The following is a 21,376-nucleotide window of genomic DNA, read 5'->3' on the forward strand; positions in this document are numbered from 1 at the left end:
TGCTCGAAGTGAAAACAACATATTTTGTCGGAGCCTACTCATGATTCATAGTGAGATTTGAAGATATTTCAACCACAAGCGAACTAAAAATTTACATTGAGATTTTTTCAAGGTTTTTCGTACTTGTGTTCCATGCATCTCTTTAATATCTCTCCCCCTCCTGATTTTCTAAATGTTTCCCACCATGCCTTCCATACCTTGATAGCATCTCCATCGTGAATGTCGAAACATCCGTCAATCTCGAGGGCAGAAAAGGCCTCGCCCGCAAATTTCTTCACTTCAGAGAAAAGGGCACCAGTCGTGGGTTCCTCACCAGGGATACAGCCTTTCATAACCATGGTCTTGTCATCCTTGTTGACTAAGAGTATTTTTTGTTAATATAGTCACAGCACTTCATCTTGTATGAAAAACATGACGTCATGACCATTCTTAGGGAGCTCACTTGAACATTTTGGACTTAGTGGCTCATTTTTAAGTGATTGAATTACAATACTAGGTCGTTTAATCTGAAAGGAACTGTTCATCTCACATTGCACTTTTCATCACCTGCAACGATTTACTCATTAAGGAAGATCAAAAATACTTTAAACCCTGGAAAAGTTGTTTTTGGACTCATTTTTTTTACTTTTAAGTTTGTTAGTTTCAAAATTATATTTTGGAACCCGTGGAAAAGTTTTTTGTCTAACCTCATGAGTTCTATTTTGATTTGTTATTTCCTCAGCCGTATTGAAAAGTAGCACCGTGATCTCTCAAAAATGACGATGAGTCGTCAGTAGACCTCGGAAAACCAGTAAAAAGAATAGCCGCAGAAGATTTCTGTTTTTTTTTCAGTTTTATTTTATCGAGTGAGCATGAAAAATGCTCAAAAATGGAACAAAAAAGAGATTTTTCCCCAAACACGACGTTTTAGGTAACTTTGGCCGAAAAGCGTAAAAACTTAGGTATTGGGGTTTAACTTCCTTTTGTAGGTCTAGTCATCAGGCATTTGCTACTTACAGGACCCAAGTGTATTGTACAAGTAATCTTATGGTGCTCTTGATGGTGATCTACCCTTTGAATACCTACTATTCATTTTTCTTCAAAACGCACCAAGTTTTGATTAAACAATTCATTGAGTAAAAGAAAGTCTAGTAATATCATTCGGCTTCATCTTTTACTCATTTTGGTAAATTTTGGGACCAAGTCAAAGAGTGTTCGTTCTATTGCAGAGCTTCAGGGAAATTAAAGTGAAAGTGTCATTTCATTCATTACTTACCAATTCGTAAAGCTGCGCAAGTTTGAATGACTGCAGAGCACTTCTCAAGTGTCCCTTCGGATTCTCCACAATCAATCCAGCCCCCTTCAGAGTTTTTGCAAGAGTAGCATTGAAAGTCTTCAGCCAAGGCTAAATGGACAAATTTTGGCTGCACTTAGTTTAGTTAAAAAAACGTTTGAATTATGTGATTAGTGATTACCGAGACCAATGAAGGCAAAGAGGAAGACTAAAGGCTTCATGGTAACAACTGGTAAGTTTGAGAGCAACTGATGAGTGTGAGGGGCGGTTGAGTTTTTATGTGTTTGCAAATACGTCTCTGAAAACCTCAGATAACTAAAAGATAATGGTCAAATGCAAGCCTCGACCCAAGACTATGGACCAGCACGGACATTCCCCCAAGTTTGTAACATGATAATTTGGATGGGGAAAGTCATAAATGTGTTTTCTCATGAATTCATTGAGGGAGTTTCATAACTTATTGATATGAATCATTTCGCTTGAAATTGCTTCTCGAACATACTTATATGACTTCACCGGGGTAGCCACAGATGCCCATACACGATGTATCAGTTTGAGACTCCTCTTTTGTCTCCTTGCCTCATTTGATCGATATGATCTTGATGTGGGATCTAGAGGGGCACTCTAAGAGAATCAATCTATTTTGTCCCTATTCAGTGGTGGCACAAAGTTCGAGGGCAAATGTATCGTTAGTCAGTTAGAAATTACCCATTCAAATTTCGGGTCACTTTTTTGTTTCCGATTCAATGAAGCATAATCTAGTCTAGTTTACTTTGAAGTTAATTGTGAAACATTGCGAAAAAAAAGATTGAATATAAAGCTCTCCGAAAACTTGCATAAGACTTTCCAATCAGGGCAAATCCAACCATGAAATCAAGGTGGCCATGCAGTCTTTGTGGAGTCTAAAGATTTCATGCGTCCGATATCTAAAAAAAAGACAGCAAAAAAGTTAAGATTTTAGAGGAACTAGCAGTTGAGAGAGAGATTTCATTCATCTCAATAGCAGAAACAGAATGATTTGAACATTTGTCATATCTGAGGGCTTGATCTGGCTATTGTAACAATGCATAGACCCCCATCTTGTTCAGTAAGCTCTTTTATGGCAGCTCTTCAATTCACCGGAAATGAGTTGGATCAGGCAGTTTGCTCGAGAGTTTTCTTTTTAGGGGACTTCAATTTTCTGGCTAGCGTTGTAGAGTGGGAGATTAATCCTGATGGGCATATTCCCATTTCGAAATCGACATCTCAGTCGTTTGAAAAACTGGAGGAGTTTGCGATCTTGCACAATTTCTCCCAGCACGTTGGTGTAGCCACCAGAGCGAATAGCGTTCTCGACTTGGTCTTTTCCAATGACCCTGATCTGATCCAGTATGTCCATGTGACACCTAGTAATCTGTCAGATCATCATGTTCTTAAAATAAAGTCGACCATTACTCAAAAGCGGGCGTGCTCTAGAATAAAACCGACCAAAAAGGTCGGTCAGGCTAAGTTCAAGTTCAAAGACGAATATTGGCCGTTGATTATAGTAGAAAGATTAGAAGACCTGGATCTGGTGTCAATTCTGAAACAGGAATCGTCCATAAATGCAGCCATTGCTACATCAGTTTCAAATTTAAGATTCCATAAATACACGTCGTTGTCACACGTATCTTCTGGAAGAAACTCCTCATACCAGAGTCGCTTTTTTCAAATGCCTCGAAGGATGAGCAAAACTCGAAAAGATAGTCTCGTGCCAAACTTTCGATTGGATCTGAATTGGCCAAGTAATATTTGAGAGTTCGTAAGTTTAAATCGAACCTTTTTCTAAGACCAGGCAGCCCCCGACATCTAGTTGCAAAAGTGTCCTCGCTAGGAATGAACTTAGTGGTACGAGTGTATCAGTTGAAGCGGTCATGATGCGTTGGGCAAGTGACCGTGTGTTGGATGGAGACTGAAGAAGAGTGGAGAATGACAATTGGAGGAAGCGAATTAGCGAATTTCAAAGGCACAATTGTACCAACCGGAAAGCACTTAAAAAGCACCTTCCAATAGATAACGATTACACAGTTGGGGTTCTTGTATCCGGCTCGAAGGACCATAAAGTAGTTTGACAAGAAGGCATGTATTTGGACTTGGGTTAAAAAGGATCTATATTTCTTGGGAGGCACTATTGGAGTCGTCCATCTGCAGCTGATCAAATGATGATAAAAATATGAGTAGAAAACCATCGATAGGTCAATGACAGGATAGATCTCTACATAACTGATACACCGCTCTAGGACACCCTTCAATGAACGGCTGGTCTGAGATCGTTACCAAAAAACGATTTAAGTCACGTTTAAAACTTAACAATGGGTTATCCAATGCATAGAATGGTCTAAGAGAGCCCAGAAGCAAGTTGTACAAAGCTGGTGCCCGGTTTAAGACAAAAGAAGATTTTAAGCCCCTCACAATCTTTTTATCTAAGTGATTGATTTTACAGCGCATTTCACATGAAATGCCTCGTCTCTCGCTAACGCTATGTCGTATTCCCAGGTTAGGAAAAGGGGAATGGAGACATTTAAACACATAAAGGATTACGTAACGTTCATACCTACCCTGAAAACTGTATAATCCCAATGATTCGAGGCGTTCCCAATAGCTTGACTTAGACATCTCGTCAATATATCTCGTGAAATTCTTTTGTACCCGTTCAATCTTATTTAACCCCCCAGCGGTCATGGAGGCCCATATTGGGGAAGCGTATTCAAGATGTGGCTGGACTATTGATTTGTACAGGGTTTTCATAGTCAGTACATCTCTGGACTTGAATGTTCGATATATCCAGCCGCAAGTCTGAAAAGATTGTACATGCTCTTCAAATTTACCATGGTCTTGAAGGATTGTCCCGAGATCCTTGAATGAATTTACCGATTCGACTGGGTTCCGGTATTTAACCATATAAATATGGGGGCTATACCAACTTGGTCGTATGCCGTAACACGGAATTTATCCTCATTTAAGTCCATGATCTGTGCTTGATCCCAATCAGGGACTTAGGAACAAAATCAAAAGCAATCAATGTCCTTAGACATGGAGGTCTCAATTTAATTGACGGTCTTTCCAATTGTCGTAGGAGCTTATGAAACCGGAGTTGATGGCAAGGCAGGCTTAGGGCTCTCTAGTAGAAGAGTAAGAGCAGGGAAAGTGACCCCTGACGGGCGGAGCCTCCAAGGTCCAAGCAGCCAAAATTCTATAACAATGGAAAATAATCGGAACCCGTTTTAGGTGACAATGCGTGCTCTAATCCTGCCGACGACTTTTTTCAAAAGGAGAGGCAACGTCAAGTAGATTCTTGCTCGAGTGGTATTTTCTCACTTTTTCGTTTGAATTTGGAGTAATTTAAGAAGTATTTTCAGATATCGACGGAAAGTCCAAGTAAATCACCCAACTTCAACAGGCGTTGTCAATAAACGGATGTCGGGTTCGTTGTCGGACGAAAAGGGTTGGCAGTGCAGACTTCAGCTTGGAGTTGACATAAGATATAAGTAACTAGCACATTGGATATCATCAAATACAACAGCAATTGATGACCCGAGCCCCAAATTTATCTTTGACGCCACAGAGCAGGACACAAGTTACAAGGAAGTGGTCCTAGCCATGATCTGTGGTCCTAGCCTTTAAACAAGATCTGAAGATCGAGGAGTTATCTCCAATACACCCAGCACGTCCTTATGCCAACGTGTGGGATGATCTTTCATTACTTGGGAAGTCATCACTTCTCATCTGGGACAGCAAAAGGATGGTAATTCCCAAAAGTTGTCGAATGGAAATTCAACGTTTCCTTCACCTGCCACACACTGGAAGACGAGGAAAGCCGCCCAACAGCTATACTATTGGCCTGGGATCAATAATGACATCAATATCATGATTGATCGGTGCGAGATTTGTCAAGCTCGTCGACCGACCCAACAGCGAGAACCACTCCAGGAGAAGAATCAAGCTACGGGACCCATGGACCAAATTGCAGCCGACCTTTTCGAGTTTGCTGGACGTCACTACCTGGTGGTAGTTGACAGATATTCGGGCTGGCCATTCCAATATCTCTTGGATTCATTGACTACGGGAACAGTCACAAAAATTCTCTTAAGAATATTCCTTCAATTCGGTTTCCCAACGCGGATTCGCACTGATGGAGGACCTCAGTTTCGTAGCGAATTCCGAAAGTTCTGTTGTGATAACAATATCTTGCATGAATTGTCGTCACCTTACAATCCTGAAAGCAATGGATTAGCAGAATCGGCAGTAAAGGCCATCAAGGACCTTTATTACAAGTGTCAAGGACGAGGCGACCCGTTGATGTTTGACAGAGCCTTGGCAACTTGGAGAAACATTCCTCGAGCGGATGGATTATCACCATCGCAGTTGTTTCTCGGGCGAAGACAAAGAGGTTTCCTACCTACATTACCCGAGGCCGTTGGGCCTATGGCTCAAGGAGTTGCTTCTCGTATGAGAAGAGGAGCCGAAAAATCCATCAAAGTGAACTTCAACCGAAGAACAGAACCCCTTTCGCTTCTCAAGATCAACCAAAGAGTGCGTGTTCAGCACCCAGTTTTCAAAACCTGGAAAGAGCTTGGAACGATTGAAGCGATCAGAGATTCGGGATGTTCGTACATTATTCTCATGGATGACGGACGGAGGAGTTTGAGGAATAGAATCTTCATCAAACCATTGGCTAGACAAGTTACTATTGATATAAAGCCTCCTATTACCGCCGAGTCAGATACCGAGGAAGATGACTCTTATCCACGAAGAAGTGCTCGGTTAGAAGAGAGGAGAAGGGCAAAACTCTTCACTTGGTGATCAAACGTCAAGTGTGCATCATGGGAGTAAGCCCCTCTCAAGAAATCATCTCTCAACCCCAGGAGGTGGAACAGAGTTCTGGTTTCCACATTGTAGAGATCCATGTTGGCACAGCCCAAATGGGACTCGTTATCTTGGTGGTGTTAGTGATTGTGTTTATATGTGTATATAAACGTTGCGTCAAGACAAGACAGCAACAGGTTCAACCACAGAGTGTTCTTCCGTGGTTTACAAACGGACAATGTCTTATGACACGTCCCCAGATTCAAAGAACGGCCCCATCTTTAAACGAAGACCGGTTCCAGGATGTCACCAATTGTACAACGGCATCAAGTTCAACACCGGACAGTTTCGTGTGGGCAAATGTTTAAATTATGTGATTCATATAATTTGGGGGGAGGTGTAGTGTTATTCCTTATTTATGTTATCACGGCTTACGCCATGCTTATGCATCATGCTCTCTCGTTCTTCATATATGCTCTCTGTGTATATACGTACGATCTCTTGTATCCATGCCCCAACTACCGTTCAATAAACAGTTTGCAATAGAGCTTCAACCAGAGTACATCGTCTGTCTGTTCCCCGCGCGTCCATAACATAACACACGTAAACCATGATTTGGGCAATTTTCTCAAAAACTCAGTGCTAAGTATATATATCTAGATTTATTTCACCAATCAGGCCAATCATGACCAATCCAAAATGGCCTCTCTTGAAATTCATTTTTGAAGTTGGGTGATTTACTTGGACTTTCCGTAATATCTGAAAATACTTCTTGAAATACTCCAAATTCAAAGGAAAAGTAAGAAAAAGACCACTTGAGCAAGAACCACAATGATATTGGTTCTCCTTTTAAAAAAAGTCGTCGGCAAGATTAGAGGACGCATTGTCACCTAAAACTGGTTCCGATTATTTTCCATTGTTATAGAATTTGACTTCTTGGAACTTGGAAGCTGAGCCCGTCAGGGGTCACATTTCATGCTTGTACTCGTCTACCAGAGAGCCCTACATAGGCAGGCTATGAATATCAACTGAACTCTTTTGTTATCTTGGCTTTTCCCTGTTGGCTTTCCTTTCCTTAACTTATGATCGGCACATTCCTAGTGGAGGGGAAATCGAAAGAGACTGCGTAATTTCGGGTTAGCAAGGGCGCTGATTTGTTAAAGAGGTACATTTCTTTGCAAGCCAATTCTATTGCGTTTATTATTCGCGAATCCTAATTAGAGTTGTCCCATTTTGATCAACCCCCTATTGGGGTACATTTGGCGCGTCAAATATGTCTACACGTAGTCATCTATCACTGAAAATTATGGACTTATCTCGATGACCAACACTAGTTATCAGGGCTCCACTATTAGTCTTGTCATGTTGCAGTTCGCCATGTCCATAGATTTCTTGAAGCCCAAGAAAACGCAATTTTCAACATATACCTGGGAGCCCTGACGTCTTGACTAACAAATCGGACCAAAGTTTCTACAGACAGCCTAAATGTAATTGCTGCTGAATTAGCTTTTTTGTTATGACTAGTCTTGGTCGAGGTACGTCCATACTTTTCAGTGGTTTGTGGTCTAGTGTACCGTTGTCCACGGATCAAGCTTCATACGGCACAAAGAGTGACTTAAATTCTTTCTACCCTGTTCTGTACATTCCATGCGATGACTTTTGCACAATGTTTTTCTCTAAAAACCGATGGATAGAAACAAATATTTTCATCTCATATTTGTTATGTCTCAGTTTTTAACGGATTCCTTGATTAAGAGCATCTCTACCTAAGAATGCATGTATTGATTATCATTGATAAGTAATTCATGTGTAATTTAATTTTTCTACGAACTATTAAGTGAGTTTTTGTATCCAATTGCCGTAGATTCTCACACAATGATGGTTCAAATTTTAGAGACCACTCGTCTACAAGGTTCTGGATCAAAATTTTTTACGATGCTTCAAATTATTATTCTCACTTCGAATTTGTACAGGGTGGTCCAGGTCAAGTTTTTTAGTTAGTTGTCGATTTATGCTTTTAAAAGTGCCCTAATATATGAATAACCAAACAAATTAAAGATATTTTTTCACTTATACATATATAACTCATTTTACCGATTTTTGGAACCTTTTTTTAGCCGATTTTCATAACCTAAAAGAGACCAAAATCACGAACTATTTTTCCGTCCCCTCCTTGAAAAGGAGTTGAAAAGAATTGATGACCTACAATACTGACTCACTAAATCGATCAGGCTGGACTATTCTTCTTTTTTCGGTAGTGTAAGGGGCCCAACAAGGAAATTGGCCTCTTGTTTTCAGTTGGCAAAGGAATAAAAAGCTATTGGGCTGAGTTCGAAATCTCGAAAAACTTTCTTCTCTCTCCCTACCTGATCATTCTTCATCGAGTTTTTCAACTAAAAGTCAAGAGCTTCAATCATTTTCATGATAGTTTTGTGTTTGAATGAATGATAACGTTAAGATTTCCATCTTTTTATCAGAGAAACTCGTTTCCTCAAAAGCTTTTGTCTCTCCTTCTGTGTAATAGATTGATTTCCTTTGATTGACAAAAAAAGGCAATCTTTTTTTGCGCACATACATATTTCTTGACATGAAAAATGTCAACAGATTTATAAATAGCCAGTTTTAGGATCTTATTCCATTTTGGAAGGTCTAGAATATCTAAATTTGAATTTATCGAGGGCCAGTGCTCGCTTTGAAACCACTGCTAGATTAGTCCAGTCTTGGAGACCCTTTCTCGATCGGTAGTCTTTTGCTCCTTTATTGTCGTCAGCATTTCTGCCGCTTTATTCAGAGGTAGTTCGTATCTGCAATCTTGATGCTCTGTTCAATGAACATCATTTCAAAGAAACTATTTCACAATCATTATTTCCCAGCAGAGCCCTTGTAAAAAGTCAATGAAAAAGGTTTGTGATTGGCCTTGCGGTTATCAGTCCTCACACGTTATCGCTTCGCATAAAATATATATTTTTAAGAGCAACATCATATTTATCGATTGAAACCATTTCTCAGACATGGCTGAAAAGTGATCTTACTTTATCCATTTTCCAAGGCAACACCTTGTTCTTCAAAATAGAGGAAACAATACGCGAAATGCCGTTTCTCTTTCTGCAGAACTTTAGAATAGGTTTGTGATTAGTTCACACTTTAATCATCTCACCAAGCAGGGTTGTTTAGTGTTTTACATTTAGTGTGTCTGGAGAACTCATCTACAACATGAGGATCTTAATTTGTGTCATCGCATTTGCTGGCATCGGTATCGTTTTTCTTGTAAACTTCTTTATTGCTCATCGTATCTATATAGTATACAACTCATCTCTGTTTCAGCCATGACCAAAGAGTTTCAATGCTACACCTGCGAAGAAAATGGTATGATGATTGAATGTGGTTCATCAACTGGAACGCTCAGGACATGTTCCAAGGAGTTCCATTATTGCATCACTGTACAAACACGTAAGATCTCGTAGGACAAAGTTTATATGATTCAGAGGACTTTGTCATACTTACAACCAGAGTTGGATTTGTTCATATAACATTTAAATCTACAAATTTACCAGAGCAACATTTTTTCCAGAATTTCTTAGAAATTAGCGCCAATCAATGTTTTCAAAGATTTATTTGATGCAATTGACATCCCCAAATGAAAGAACTAGTCATTGTCATTAATCAAACCAAACTGGTATTTTTTCGATTGTAGGTCCTCAACGTTTTTAAAAGATTAATGAAATAAGTTCGATAATTCAGCAACATTTTTAATTCCGATTGTTCAAACATTCCTTTAGATGAACATTTCAGCGGAATTTCTGAGTAGTGAGCATTTTAAGTTAGAGATATACCTCGAGTTTTCCCGTGTCTTTTAATTAGAGAGGGTCAAATATGTTTGATCTGTTTTATGTTCAAGAATGAGTTTTGATACATAAAGAGTATTAACTACGCTTTTTGGATATGTTGAGCGATCTTTTTGTACACTTTACTGAATAAAAAGCAATTCTTAAAGCATATTTTGGCCACTTCTTATCATAAGTAGGAGGGCAAATTTCTTGCAAATAAAAAGCTTTGATACCTCTAAAATGGCAAACAAAGTGTAAATACATATATAAAAATAACTAGAAATTAAGAAAGTAGAATTGCCATGAAACATATTTTCAAATTTTAATTCAATGTTTCACGCACTTATTCTTCCTTTCTACCCTATCCTTTCAAGTTGTCTGAAGGGTTGTTTTAATCATCCGTTCATTGCCGCTAATGACTACTGATTTTAATTTGGTAAACGCAAAAGATGATATGTTCATGCCATCTGATGCGGGTACCCGATTCGAAAATCGTCCGTGTGATCTGTTTTTTTTTTAACCTTTAGATGCAGAGCTTGATTGGTCAGTTGAAAAAAAAGATCGTTTTGATGTGCTAGTAAGAAAAAGCGTTGAAAGTTTTGCTCGAAGACGTCAAGAAGCGAAAAAACTTGTCAAATCACCTTTAATTATTATGGTGAAAGACTCCGGTGCACCTGAACTCGAGTCTGATCTAGCCCCAGCCATACATGTCGCCAGGGCGGACCTCTAGTCGTGAAACTAGTGCTGAGGCGGGTCCAGACTTGAGTCCGAGTGCATTTGAGTCTTTTAGTGGACTTTGGGGGAAATTGCCCTAATTGAGCCTTTAAGAAAGGACTGAATATTTTTTGAAATATTTTTTTTGTCATTCAATTTCGTGATAAATCTGCCTCTACTCTCTCATGAATAAGCCTTGTAAGAAAGCAGCCCTTGAATGATCATTTTAGCAGCGTTAAGGCACAGACTTCCAGCGATATGGACTGCAATGGATTTTAATAATTTTTCATCTCTGGTTGGAGTACATAACAAGAGAAATCAAGAGCAAAGTCAATCTCAATCCCTTTCTAAGCCAGGATGTAAGGTAACAAACTGTTGTTTAGGTTAAAAATAATCAGCTTCCTCAGTGTGTCTGTCAAACAAAAACTCTAGATTTTCAACTCTTTCTCCCCTTCCCATTTCTGGTTTGTTTGCTTTCTATTTGCTTCTTTGAAATGATTTCCTTGTTTTTGTTTGAAATTTGGTTTTCATTGTTTGTTCCCATCAGTAGCAGGCACTGTTTCGTCCATTTAAAACTATTTAATCAATACATTGGTTAAAGGTGTATGGAAAGCACCCGCGCCATTCAAGTCTTTTATCTTGGGATGAGCCGTCCGTCTTGAAGTTTTGGAAAGAAAGAAAAACTTCTTAGTATCCAGGCTAATGTAGTAGTCTATGGCTGAGTAGACTACCGTGAAATACGAACAGCCAGCATACAAAAACACGACACAGAACTTCAGACGATTTATCGAATCGTATTATATTATAATCGTAAATTTACGGTGAAAGCGTGCTTTGTTTCATCGAACGTATCTGACATGTGGCAAATCTAAGTTACCACCAAAGTATTTCTGAGTAATTTCTAAGATGATCAGCTTACCCCGATCGTCTCACGAATGAGACGACTGCCACAATGGTTCAAAAGCCTTTTTGAATTCCAACAGAAATATTCCAGTAAATCTTGTTAACAATTAGCTATATGAGCGCCAAATTTGAGCCAGAATTCAATAAATCAATCACGTCAAAATTACTTCTTATGGTTTTTGCAAGGAAGAAGACAGTTAAGATGGATATGCGCATTTCTCTCAATGCTTGATAAGGCTTTTTGACCACTGTGGTGAGACGGGTGAGACGAGAGGAGACAATTGTATCCAAGAATCCAGTTCTAAATTACCACTGGTAATTGGTTTGGAAAAGTGAACTGAAGAAGAAGCAGAAAGGGGGGTGACCATGAAGCAGCGTCTGTTTCTACGAATGGGCAACTGGGTGAACACAGGGATTATTTGGCCGTCAAAGGTCGCGTGAGGGAGAGTACCTAGAAACTCAGGATGACCCAATGATCAGCTCGCGAAAACCCCAGACTCGGGTATTGTTTTAACATCATTATAGTTAGAGCTACAAGACACAAGATTGCCCGTTTAAAAAACTAGGAAATTAAACAAGCTACAACAGAAGCAAAAATGTAGCTACTTTGAAAACTGTTTTCCTACAAGTTCACAAGCCTAAGAGTCTTCTCCTAAATCTGGTCAACCTGAAGAAACCGTTGGCAAATTGCTTGAAGTTAGTATTGCCCATGTGAAGCTTTCCATAAATATGATGTTCAAGTGGTCTTGGAGAGTACGCTTCTCTACATAAGAAAAGCTGAGCCAGACATGGCTGGGTGCCTGTGCAAGGCGTTTTTTCATGTTACTCTACCCGTAACTGCAGTTCTACGACATGTAGCTTTGCGCTTTGTTGAGACATCTCCTCCCTAGCTCACCCTGGCGTCAAACCTCAGAACGTAATCTCGGCGTATGCCATTGCATTTGATAACCGACTCTGGTTCGATATATTTAAAACTGACCCTTTACAACATGGCAAACAACTGCCCTGTCACGACTCATCGGACTCATAAATTTGAGGATAAGTAACGAAATTTGGCTGAGATCTTATTCGTTTAATTTATCAACATTGCAATAGTTCATGCTGCATTCGCATATCCTGCTTCCTTTTTTAAATCGAATCCCAGTTTTTACAATGAGCTCTTGATAAAATGTCTTCAAAAACACAATTTCTTCCAAGGGTCTACCATAAATATGCCAAATTCATCGTGGTATCTTTCTCTTGAGTCAGAATGACAATTCTTGTCGTTTTTCGAGACAAGGATAAAACTAACCCTCTTAAGTTAATGTTATTTCCAACAGAAAATGGTGACCAAAACAAATTGTTCAAAGGTTGTTTTGTGGACGAAGAAGCGAACACCTTCAATAGACTGGATGTGGATATCAAAGACTCGCTTGAAAGCGTTATTGGAACTCCTGCTCGACCAGAAATCCGACTCGATGGTTGTTTAGACGTCCGAAAAGGGGAATCTGAACAGGTATAAGCTCAAATAACTGGTTAGTTCCTAATCAATCAATCAAGGTTGCTTTTTTGTTAGGTTTGATATTGTCTTGTTTTTAAACCAAGTTTAGGTGGTTCTTTTGTTTCAGTTATTTTGATAATGCGATATACAGAAAATCTAACATTATTTAAAAGAAAACAGTTAGAACGTAACACCTTGCTACCGAAAATTTTGTTTCATGAAAAGTGTATAATCACATTTATATCAATTTTCCCCAAAGAAACAGTTACAAGAAAGTGCGTCTTTTCTAAGGCGAGTTTTTTAAACGCTAAGGCTTGGACGTTACCCAGCATGAGCATCCGCTCACCACTTTGGCCAGTGTACAATTGCGTCATGAATTTTAGCAGTTTTTAGAGCAGAAACTGTTTTCATTCCACAACCGAAAGAAGCAATTCCTGAGAAACATTTATTTGTAATAGTTCATAGCATAGAACATACTGATCATTTCCTCTTAAGGAAAGATCCCTCAGTTCTTAATAGAGATTCAAGATCTCGTCTAAAATTATGTCACCATTGCTGGACGCACTCATTGTCCTACTGGTACTTACTTGATGGCAGCCTTCAAGCTCTCAACACTTGGATGACTGGTTGAATTGACCCTTGATTTAAGATATTTCCAGATAGCCTTGTCCAATGGGTTGATATGTGGCGAGTTAGGTGGTCATTTCTCAGGGCCCCAAAATCCTGGCATGTTGGCCGCTAACCAGATGGTCATTGCCTTGGCCGTGTGGAGCCTTGCCTCGTCTCGGGTGAAGATGCAGCCTCCCTTGCCATATCTGCCATCGTTCCAGAGTTCAACCTTTTTCAATTACTCAATGTAACCTTCGGCATCGAGCCTCTTCTAGGAACAAATATGGGTGGGAACTTTCCCTGATCTTCTGTAACGACCCCTGGCACCAAAACCGAGGCCGGATGCTTTGTTTGAAAAGTGAACTTGATCTTGTTCACTCTTGCAGCACTTGATCCCGTTGGGTTTTTGAAAGTTCCTTGGATCACGAGACGATCTTGTCAGCTATTTAACAATCGGTCCACAACGAACATTTGTACATCTAAGAAGATGAGGGGAAGTCCCTGCCGTCCCTTTTTGAGCTCAGCCACGGCTTTGGAGGCCTTAAACAACCGTCTGGTAGTGATTTCCTCTGTCTCCAGAGGTACCTCTCTCCTCAAAACAGATTTGAAGCCCTTTTCCTTGGCAAATCGTCTCACTGTGACCTCCCGAGATTCCCTGCATCCAAGTCACTATTCGAAATGGTCTCTCTGTATGATTTTTGAAGCTTTTGAAACTTGATGACTTTTGAAGCTGCAGAGCAACTTACGCTTAATTGGCGGCGTCATGATTAGAGATCCCCGATGATAGGGCTTTGAAGCGATGTTGGTGACTTTTTCTAGAGAAATGCCGTCCTTCTGCTGGTTTTGACCTGTTTCACTGATGCACCAGCGCTTAAGAAGGGCAGGATCCTTTGGGAAGGCTTATGAAGCCGGTTTGGAGCAACCAACCGCACAATAGATCTTCATTTCGATGCTTATCCTATTGAATCATGAGTTTAGACTAACCCTTCAAAGTTCAGTGCAAAAATTCATGACGCGCACTATTTTTTCATACTGGTTAACGTCCAAGCCCTTAACTTCGAGATAAGATCTTCAAAAAACAGGCCTGTGGTCATTCTAAGCCTTTACGAGATCTACGAGGTTGAATATCCAAGGTATCAACCAGTCTTCATATTTTGTCCGAGTTAAAAACCTCTGTGTTTTGAGACACATGTCACTTAGGATATTTGTATTTCTCTGTGCAGAGGGGATTTTATAAGTTGCTACAGAATCTGCTTTACCTAGAATGATTCTAATTTTCAGCCGTTTACGTTCAAAATTGGTGCCAACGGCATTTTTTGGCAATAAAACCATGCCAACACTTGTTGAAGTCAAACGTGAACAAGTTATTACCCTTCCTCACGTCAGGAAGTCAAGGTTGGATACCTTTATATAACTAAACTTGGATGTAAATTCATTCAACAAGCCATTGACTTTTAAGAGAAGACAGAATCAACTGAACCAGCCAAATCATTTTATGACGCGACTGACCAGCATGGCCATTTGGGGCAGAATTTGTTAAAAGTCATTATCCTTGTACATGCCTGTTGTGAGACTGGCTGTAGGCGTCCTCATAAAATTGTCATGGCTAAGAGAGGACAATTTTATTGATCTTATTTTAATTTGAAGTTCAATTCAATGAAGAACCAAAATCAAAAGCTTGATGGATCTAACCCAATCTGTTTATGACTGGCCAAATTTGCAAACTCATGAAAAATTATTTTGCGACCTCAAGCCATCATACTATTTTCTTTTTTTCCGACAGTCATGACTTGCCTTTTCAGCTGAAATCAACGCTTTGTTTTTGCTCTGCTTCCAAGTGTAATGGAGCCAAGGGAAATGGATCCATAAGAGGGCAACTGATGAGTTTCCTTTTAGCTGCTGGTCTTCTGGTTCAACGTGTTACAATCTAAAAGATTTGCTGCTCAAAATTAGTTTTAACAATGTACCAAAAACAATGTAAATGAGTTTTTTTATGTCATTACTTTCTTCTTTTATTGAATGTGTTTGGATATTGGTATAAGAGTGAAATAGAAATATTTGGCAAATGGATATTGTTAAAAAAATGGTTTGTGAAAAAAGAATTGTTGCCTTGCCGCTAGAACATGAACTTGATATTTTGTTGTCTGGAGTTCTTCTGCCGTGCTGCCTCTCTTTTTTCAATGGATGCAATTCAAAACAATTATTCTGTAACCCGTGTACAGACGTGTAACTGTAAATGTTACCTTCAACACTTGGGAAAAGATGCATTTATCAGTTTTATGGTTCCCATGGCCCAACCAAAGTGAAGGGTTGTTGCGTTGAAAACCAGCTGATGGACTATCAGAACTCGTGAAGTGAATAATGAAGAAGGAGAACAATGGGAGGCTTGGTTGAAATTGATTGTTTTAAAGATTCTCTCTTTCATTCTGAAATAACCACTAGAACATGGTAGTCCTGCTGCAATGTCTCTTCTTCTGTATTTTATGTTGCAATAGCCGTTCAAGGTTGTGGGAATATCCGGCCGACGTTTCATGCTAATGCTTACTTCATTGTTAGTTGAGTTTACACATTTCACTTTTACTTTAATGTTTATTGCTTCAAGGCTTTGATCTTAATTCTGGAAATGCCGCTTGGGCCACACTACTTGCACTTCCCATTCGAAAACATATCTTTTTCTTTGACTTTTTTTCGAAGATCTTACGTTTATAGAGATGTGTGAAGTACCTGATCGGATTTCAGCTATGTGAGTTAGTCAGGCTGCGCCACAATCGTGGCAAGAACTACCATGATTTCAGCACATACAGTGCTTCCAAATTTTCATTGACAAAATCGTTCGCCGTCATAGGAAATCGTTCGACAATTATTTTAAACCATTCAATCCAACATTTACTTGAAAAGGCGGCTTTACTTGGCAAGTGACAAAAACATGCAGAAATACGAAAACAACATTTGGTGCCAACATTTTGTCATCAGTAAGAAGTGTGGTGACACTTTCTTCATGGTAGAACCAGGGGGCGCACTAGTATGAAATCCCAAAGGTTTTCACTTCTCTGTTAAACGCTACTTGTTGCAAAATCAAATTTTGTGTCTTGTTTTTTTTTAACTTATTTAACAACTAGGCCAAAAAAACATTTCATTGACACAGAAAAAAACTGATTCAAAAGAGACTCTGACTTAGAATAGAAGATCTTGAAGTAAACAAATTTTAATTAGGACTAGCCAAGGATGTCTCAACGAAGAATGAAGTACAGGATTTTGGTCTATACAGTACGGTGGTTACGACAAAGAAAAGATTAGGGCTATGAGCAAGGAAATAAACACTCTGAAATTGACACCCTTTGAAGTAAAATGAGTTTGTCAACCTATCAATCTGGCAAACAGCACGTTTTTATTCAAAAGCAACACCAAATTAAAGTTTCAACATCAATAAGTCTAAGATGTTCGCCTCAAATATGGGGACGTTTAGGCAAGCTCTGGCAGGTTTGTTTGTTTGCTGTACCAGTGTCAGTGATGCAAGTTTGGGGCTTCAAACACGTTTTTGAGGAGCTGACCCTTCTTTCACATTGCTATATGAGAAAGGTCAGCTTCTTAACCTTTTCGTACCTACAGTCAGGAAGCAGGTTGCGTTACTCTGTTTCTTCAAGGTCCGCAAAGCTCTCGGTTTTTTTTAGGTTGCGTAGCTAAGTTTTGAAGTTCCGTTAGAGGGACAATTCGAGTTTCAATTTGAAATAACCCCCGTCAAATCCTCGTTAAATTTTGGTGCATCTCAGTACCCTACTTCTTCCGAATGCTATCCAGATTTTTTTTTTCTTCTTCAACAAACAGTAATTGATTTTGACAACAGGTTTAGTTTTTTACCTTTGTTTATTAACAAGTAATTAACAATGTGATAAGAAATTACAGAAGGCGGGATAATATCAGTTACAGATAGACCTAGGGAAAGCTAAACTGTTTTGCGAAATTGGCAATGGAACTCAAAATGAAGAAACAGAAGGTTCAAAACATTACGGTCTTGGAACATTAGAGGAAGAAGTTAATGCCTTCACGAAGCAATATTTTCGCGCTAAGTTAAAAATGAATTTCCGCAACCTGTTTTCTTTCACTCCACGGAACTTCGTGATTTGGAGTCACGCAACCTGCTTGCCGACTGTTTGGGCAAAAGGTTGAGATCAGCTTCGTTAAAACCAGTTTGAAACGCCAATTTTGCAACACTGGCATTGGCAGGCACGTTTGTCTGCTGGTACCAGAGCTTGCTTAAATTTTCATGACAGTTTGATCGCACAATGTTTCATCTTTCGCCATTTACAAGCAATCATTAAACACCATTTCATTTGCTCAATGCCGTCAAAAACATGCTTAATGGGCTGTACAAAGGTAGATTTTATTACGATAGAAATTAATTGAAATTAATTAGTCAAGCAGCAATGAATTTTTTACACCAACAAGAATTTCTCACAAGCAAGGCGTAACACACCAAAAATGGGCTGGACTGTTTAGAGGATCTCTTAAGGCGAAGTTTTGGAAGCCTGTAAACGATTTTTTGTAACTTTTGTAGATCTATCAAGCACTAACTCGCCACTTTGCTACTGGCATGGCTTTTCTTTATGATTTTTGATTAGGTTTGCCCCATTTTTACCACCATCATGGTGTCCGGGCGATTCTGGCAGAGGAGTATTCATCATCTTGTATTCTTCAGGCACTCAATAGCATTGTCACAAGATGTTTCACATTTGGGTCTCGCCTCTCTCTTATTAAGATTTCAAATACATGACATTTTGGGCTATCTCACCAGATCTCACTACACTGGGTGTAGTGTTCCAAAACCAGCAGTAGCAAGTTAAACTCATTCCCCATTAACATGGTATCATATGAGTTCCTACCATTGATCTGGTTAACAACGCACCCCGTATTCAAATCCAAAGAAAGACATTTTCAAATTAGGTGAAAATCGCAAATGCCCTCCACTCTTTTCAAAACTCCTGTCTCTAATTGGTCGTAGAAAAAGCCAATCGGGTTGCTGTAAGAAATTTAGGATTTTTGATGATCTTTGATGTGTTTGGTAGTCTCCCTGATTAATTTCGCATCACAATCCCGTATTTTTCAGCCCCCTGATCTGTTAGATGAGTGCTACAATATGAGGTGATGTCAAAAACAAATGATAGTTATTCATTTGTGGCACTCTATTTGACTAGAAAAAAATGTATATTTTAATATTTCTCAACATAATCCCCCTCGAGCTGGATGCACTTGTTCCATTGTTCCACCTACTTCTGGAACAGGTGCAACAGGTGGCCTTTAAAGATGGGTTCTTGCTGATGAGCGAAGGCGTGCTAGCCAAATATTGTAAAAAGTAACATTCTTCAGAATTGTCACGAAAATAATTGCTTCTTAATCACAAAAGCTCTAATTTTTACATAGCGATCACAAAACCTCCACTATCATTTGTTTTTTATATCACCTCGTACCTTGCGTCTTTGGGTTTGCTTGGGCAAAAATCCTTCCTACTGCGTGTGAGCATTTTGATGCAAAAATAACATTTTCCAGATCTGAAGTATACAAGGGATGTTGTGGATTGCTGGAGCCATGGGGACTTCTAGAATTACACTTCTATTGCTCTTTCGTGCGATAATAAATCCTTTTAAGTAATGGCTCAGCCTTGAGGTCTCTCCTCCACAACAGATCAATGTAGTTTCTGGAAGGTACAGATTGGGCTAGAAAGTTGGTTTATCATTGGACAATTTCTGTTGAATTTGAGAGCAGAGAATGGCCATGAAACTGGGGGTCCATCAATGTTTCCAAAGCTCAATCCGGATTTGTGTCACTTCCTGGACAGGCATTGCAAGTTGTTGAAGAACAGTATTTGCTACATTATACATCACAGAACCACAAGTTATTTCCAGAAGCGAGTTATAATGACCTCTTACAGACATGGATCACTTTGCTACACCACTTCAGTCGACCAACCCAAATTGATGTTTTCCAGATTAACATCAACAAAATACAATGTGTGATGGCGTCTCCCACTTCTTGGCTCCTCTTGAACCTCTCAAATGTCAGCTTGTTCCATCTCGGTCAGAGATCTTGAACCAATGAATAGACGTTGAGTTTCTCACTTTTTTCGGAAGAGTTTTCAAGTTTTAAGTGTTCATTTTAACAGGCAGTGGTAATTTTGGTTCACCCTATAAAAGCTCAACATTCCCGTTGATAGTTTGACCATTGAGAAGGGATAGAGATTCAAAAATCATGCAAGTCCTAACGAGTCTCAATATGATGAATGGTTAATTCACCGCTAGAAAACACTACAAGAAGAAGGTTGAGCTTATCTCTATTCTAGTCAGACAATTCCTGGCAAGGAAAGTGTGCGAGAGGCTTGCGCCGCGTTCTAGGCGTCCCTAGGGACCCTGGATGCAGAGACCCGCGAGTTTGAGTATACGTCATCAAATTCGAGCGATCTGATTGGCTGCCAATTGTCAACGAACATGGGCTTTGTTTGGAAACTTTCTCAACAGGGAGTCAGTCACTTCCAAAAAGACCTAACGTGTTTGCATGGCGTAAGAAGGCAAAGCTTTGAATGATTTATGACAAATCTGATTAATCTTGGGTTCAACCAACATATTCTACAGCATTAAAGTGTCTTTTGCCAATAAAATTGCATCAGTACAATATTTCTCAATAAAACATAGCTGTCACGCTGATTTCTTTCTTGTTGTCAGTGTCAATTTGGACTAAAGCACTTCAAAAAAGAAAGTACAACCATATTAAACCAATTAAATTGTAAAGTATAAGGGACTTGTTTCTTGAGAGACTCAGAAGGTTCACAAGCCATAATGTTAATTTGAATGATAGAATGAAATATGTTTGCAACTTATTAAAAAATGGGTTCAGAAATTATTTAGAAAGTAACAAAACTATTTTTAATAATCTAAAATGCCCCATATCCATGAGAATCGAGAGTTCTGAAATTACGTCCATGCTCTCTACCCCAGGCTGGACACTACCCCAGGCCAGCCGTGAGAGAGACAGACACTACAACACAAACAGACTCTGAAAGCAGATTTCGTTGATTTTAAAAGCGTGATTTGTAGTGGGTAAGTTCTTGATGGCCGTGTAAGACCGGTTAGGAGCGTTCAAGAACGAAATACTTCTTTATTTTTAAGATCCGGGCATTGCTTTGCTGTATGAAATTTTCAAAATCTTTGTTTCAAATTTTAACTCATTTTTCTAAGAAAAGCCACAGAACTCGTCACCTACAATGAAATTCTGCCCGGTGATGTTCTGATTTCAAAACGTACCCTCACATGTCTCAGCATTTTTTTGGCCATATATAGCTTGGGTTTCCCGTGGGTGGGTTAGGTTGGCCCTCTAAAATTAACAAAAACCTGAAGTTTTCTAAAGGTTCCCCAAAAGAGGGCCTCATTTAAGAGTTACAGGCCTAGTTGTGACATGTGTTTTATGTGACAGGCCCTCTAGTTTTATGTGCTGTCCATGTACTTTTCCTCTTTCTGGAGGCGCGGAGTGACGCCCGGGTGGCAGTAGCAGGCAGCCACGATGTTACTATAATGCCGTCCTACCTAAGACTATATATGTACGTCCTACATATGTTCATAGATCATATAACGCCTAGATGTCGCATTGGCCCGACATCAGTGCAGAGGAAAATGGCTTTTGTGTCAATAACTGTGTACACCAAAAAAGAGGAAGGTGACTGCCTGATCACTATTAACGCCCTACAATTGTTGGGTATTC

The 21,376-nt window shown here is 39.4% G+C and overlaps 2 protein-coding genes across 3 annotated transcripts; one reads left to right on the top strand and one right to left on the bottom strand.

Moving 5' to 3' along the window:
• Window positions 1-197: 197 nt before the first annotated feature.
• On the bottom strand, window positions 198-1,613 carry LOC131892056 (uncharacterized; the record flags this gene model as incomplete). The annotated part of the gene is given in 3 exon segments (XM_059241785.1): window positions 198-358; window positions 1,256-1,384; window positions 1,455-1,613. Coding segments are annotated over 3 exon segments (330 nt in total), but the record flags the coding sequence as incomplete, so codon positions are not given.
• A 7,596-nt stretch (window positions 1,614-9,209) lies between these two features.
• Window positions 9,210-15,700, top strand: LOC131891646 (uncharacterized). 2 transcript variants are annotated; one of them, XM_059241276.1, is made up of 4 exons: window positions 9,210-9,350; window positions 9,422-9,547; window positions 12,861-13,036; window positions 15,414-15,700. In XM_059241276.1, the coding sequence occupies exons 1-4, from the start codon at window positions 9,311-9,313 to the stop codon at window positions 15,417-15,419; spliced, it is 348 nt and encodes a 115-aa protein (XP_059097259.1). In that variant the 5' UTR covers window positions 9,210-9,310; the 3' UTR covers window positions 15,420-15,700. The 2 variants fall into 2 exon arrangements, with proteins under 2 accessions (XP_059097259.1, XP_059097258.1); XM_059241275.1 differs by having other exon boundaries at window positions 15,433-15,700.
• The last annotated feature ends 5,676 nt before the right edge of the window (window positions 15,701-21,376 follow it).

The sequence above is a fragment of the Tigriopus californicus genome, chromosome 12 (assembly GCF_007210705.1).
Source record: "Tigriopus californicus strain San Diego chromosome 12, Tcal_SD_v2.1, whole genome shotgun sequence".
NCBI lineage: Eukaryota > Metazoa > Arthropoda > Copepoda > Harpacticoida > Harpacticidae > Tigriopus > Tigriopus californicus.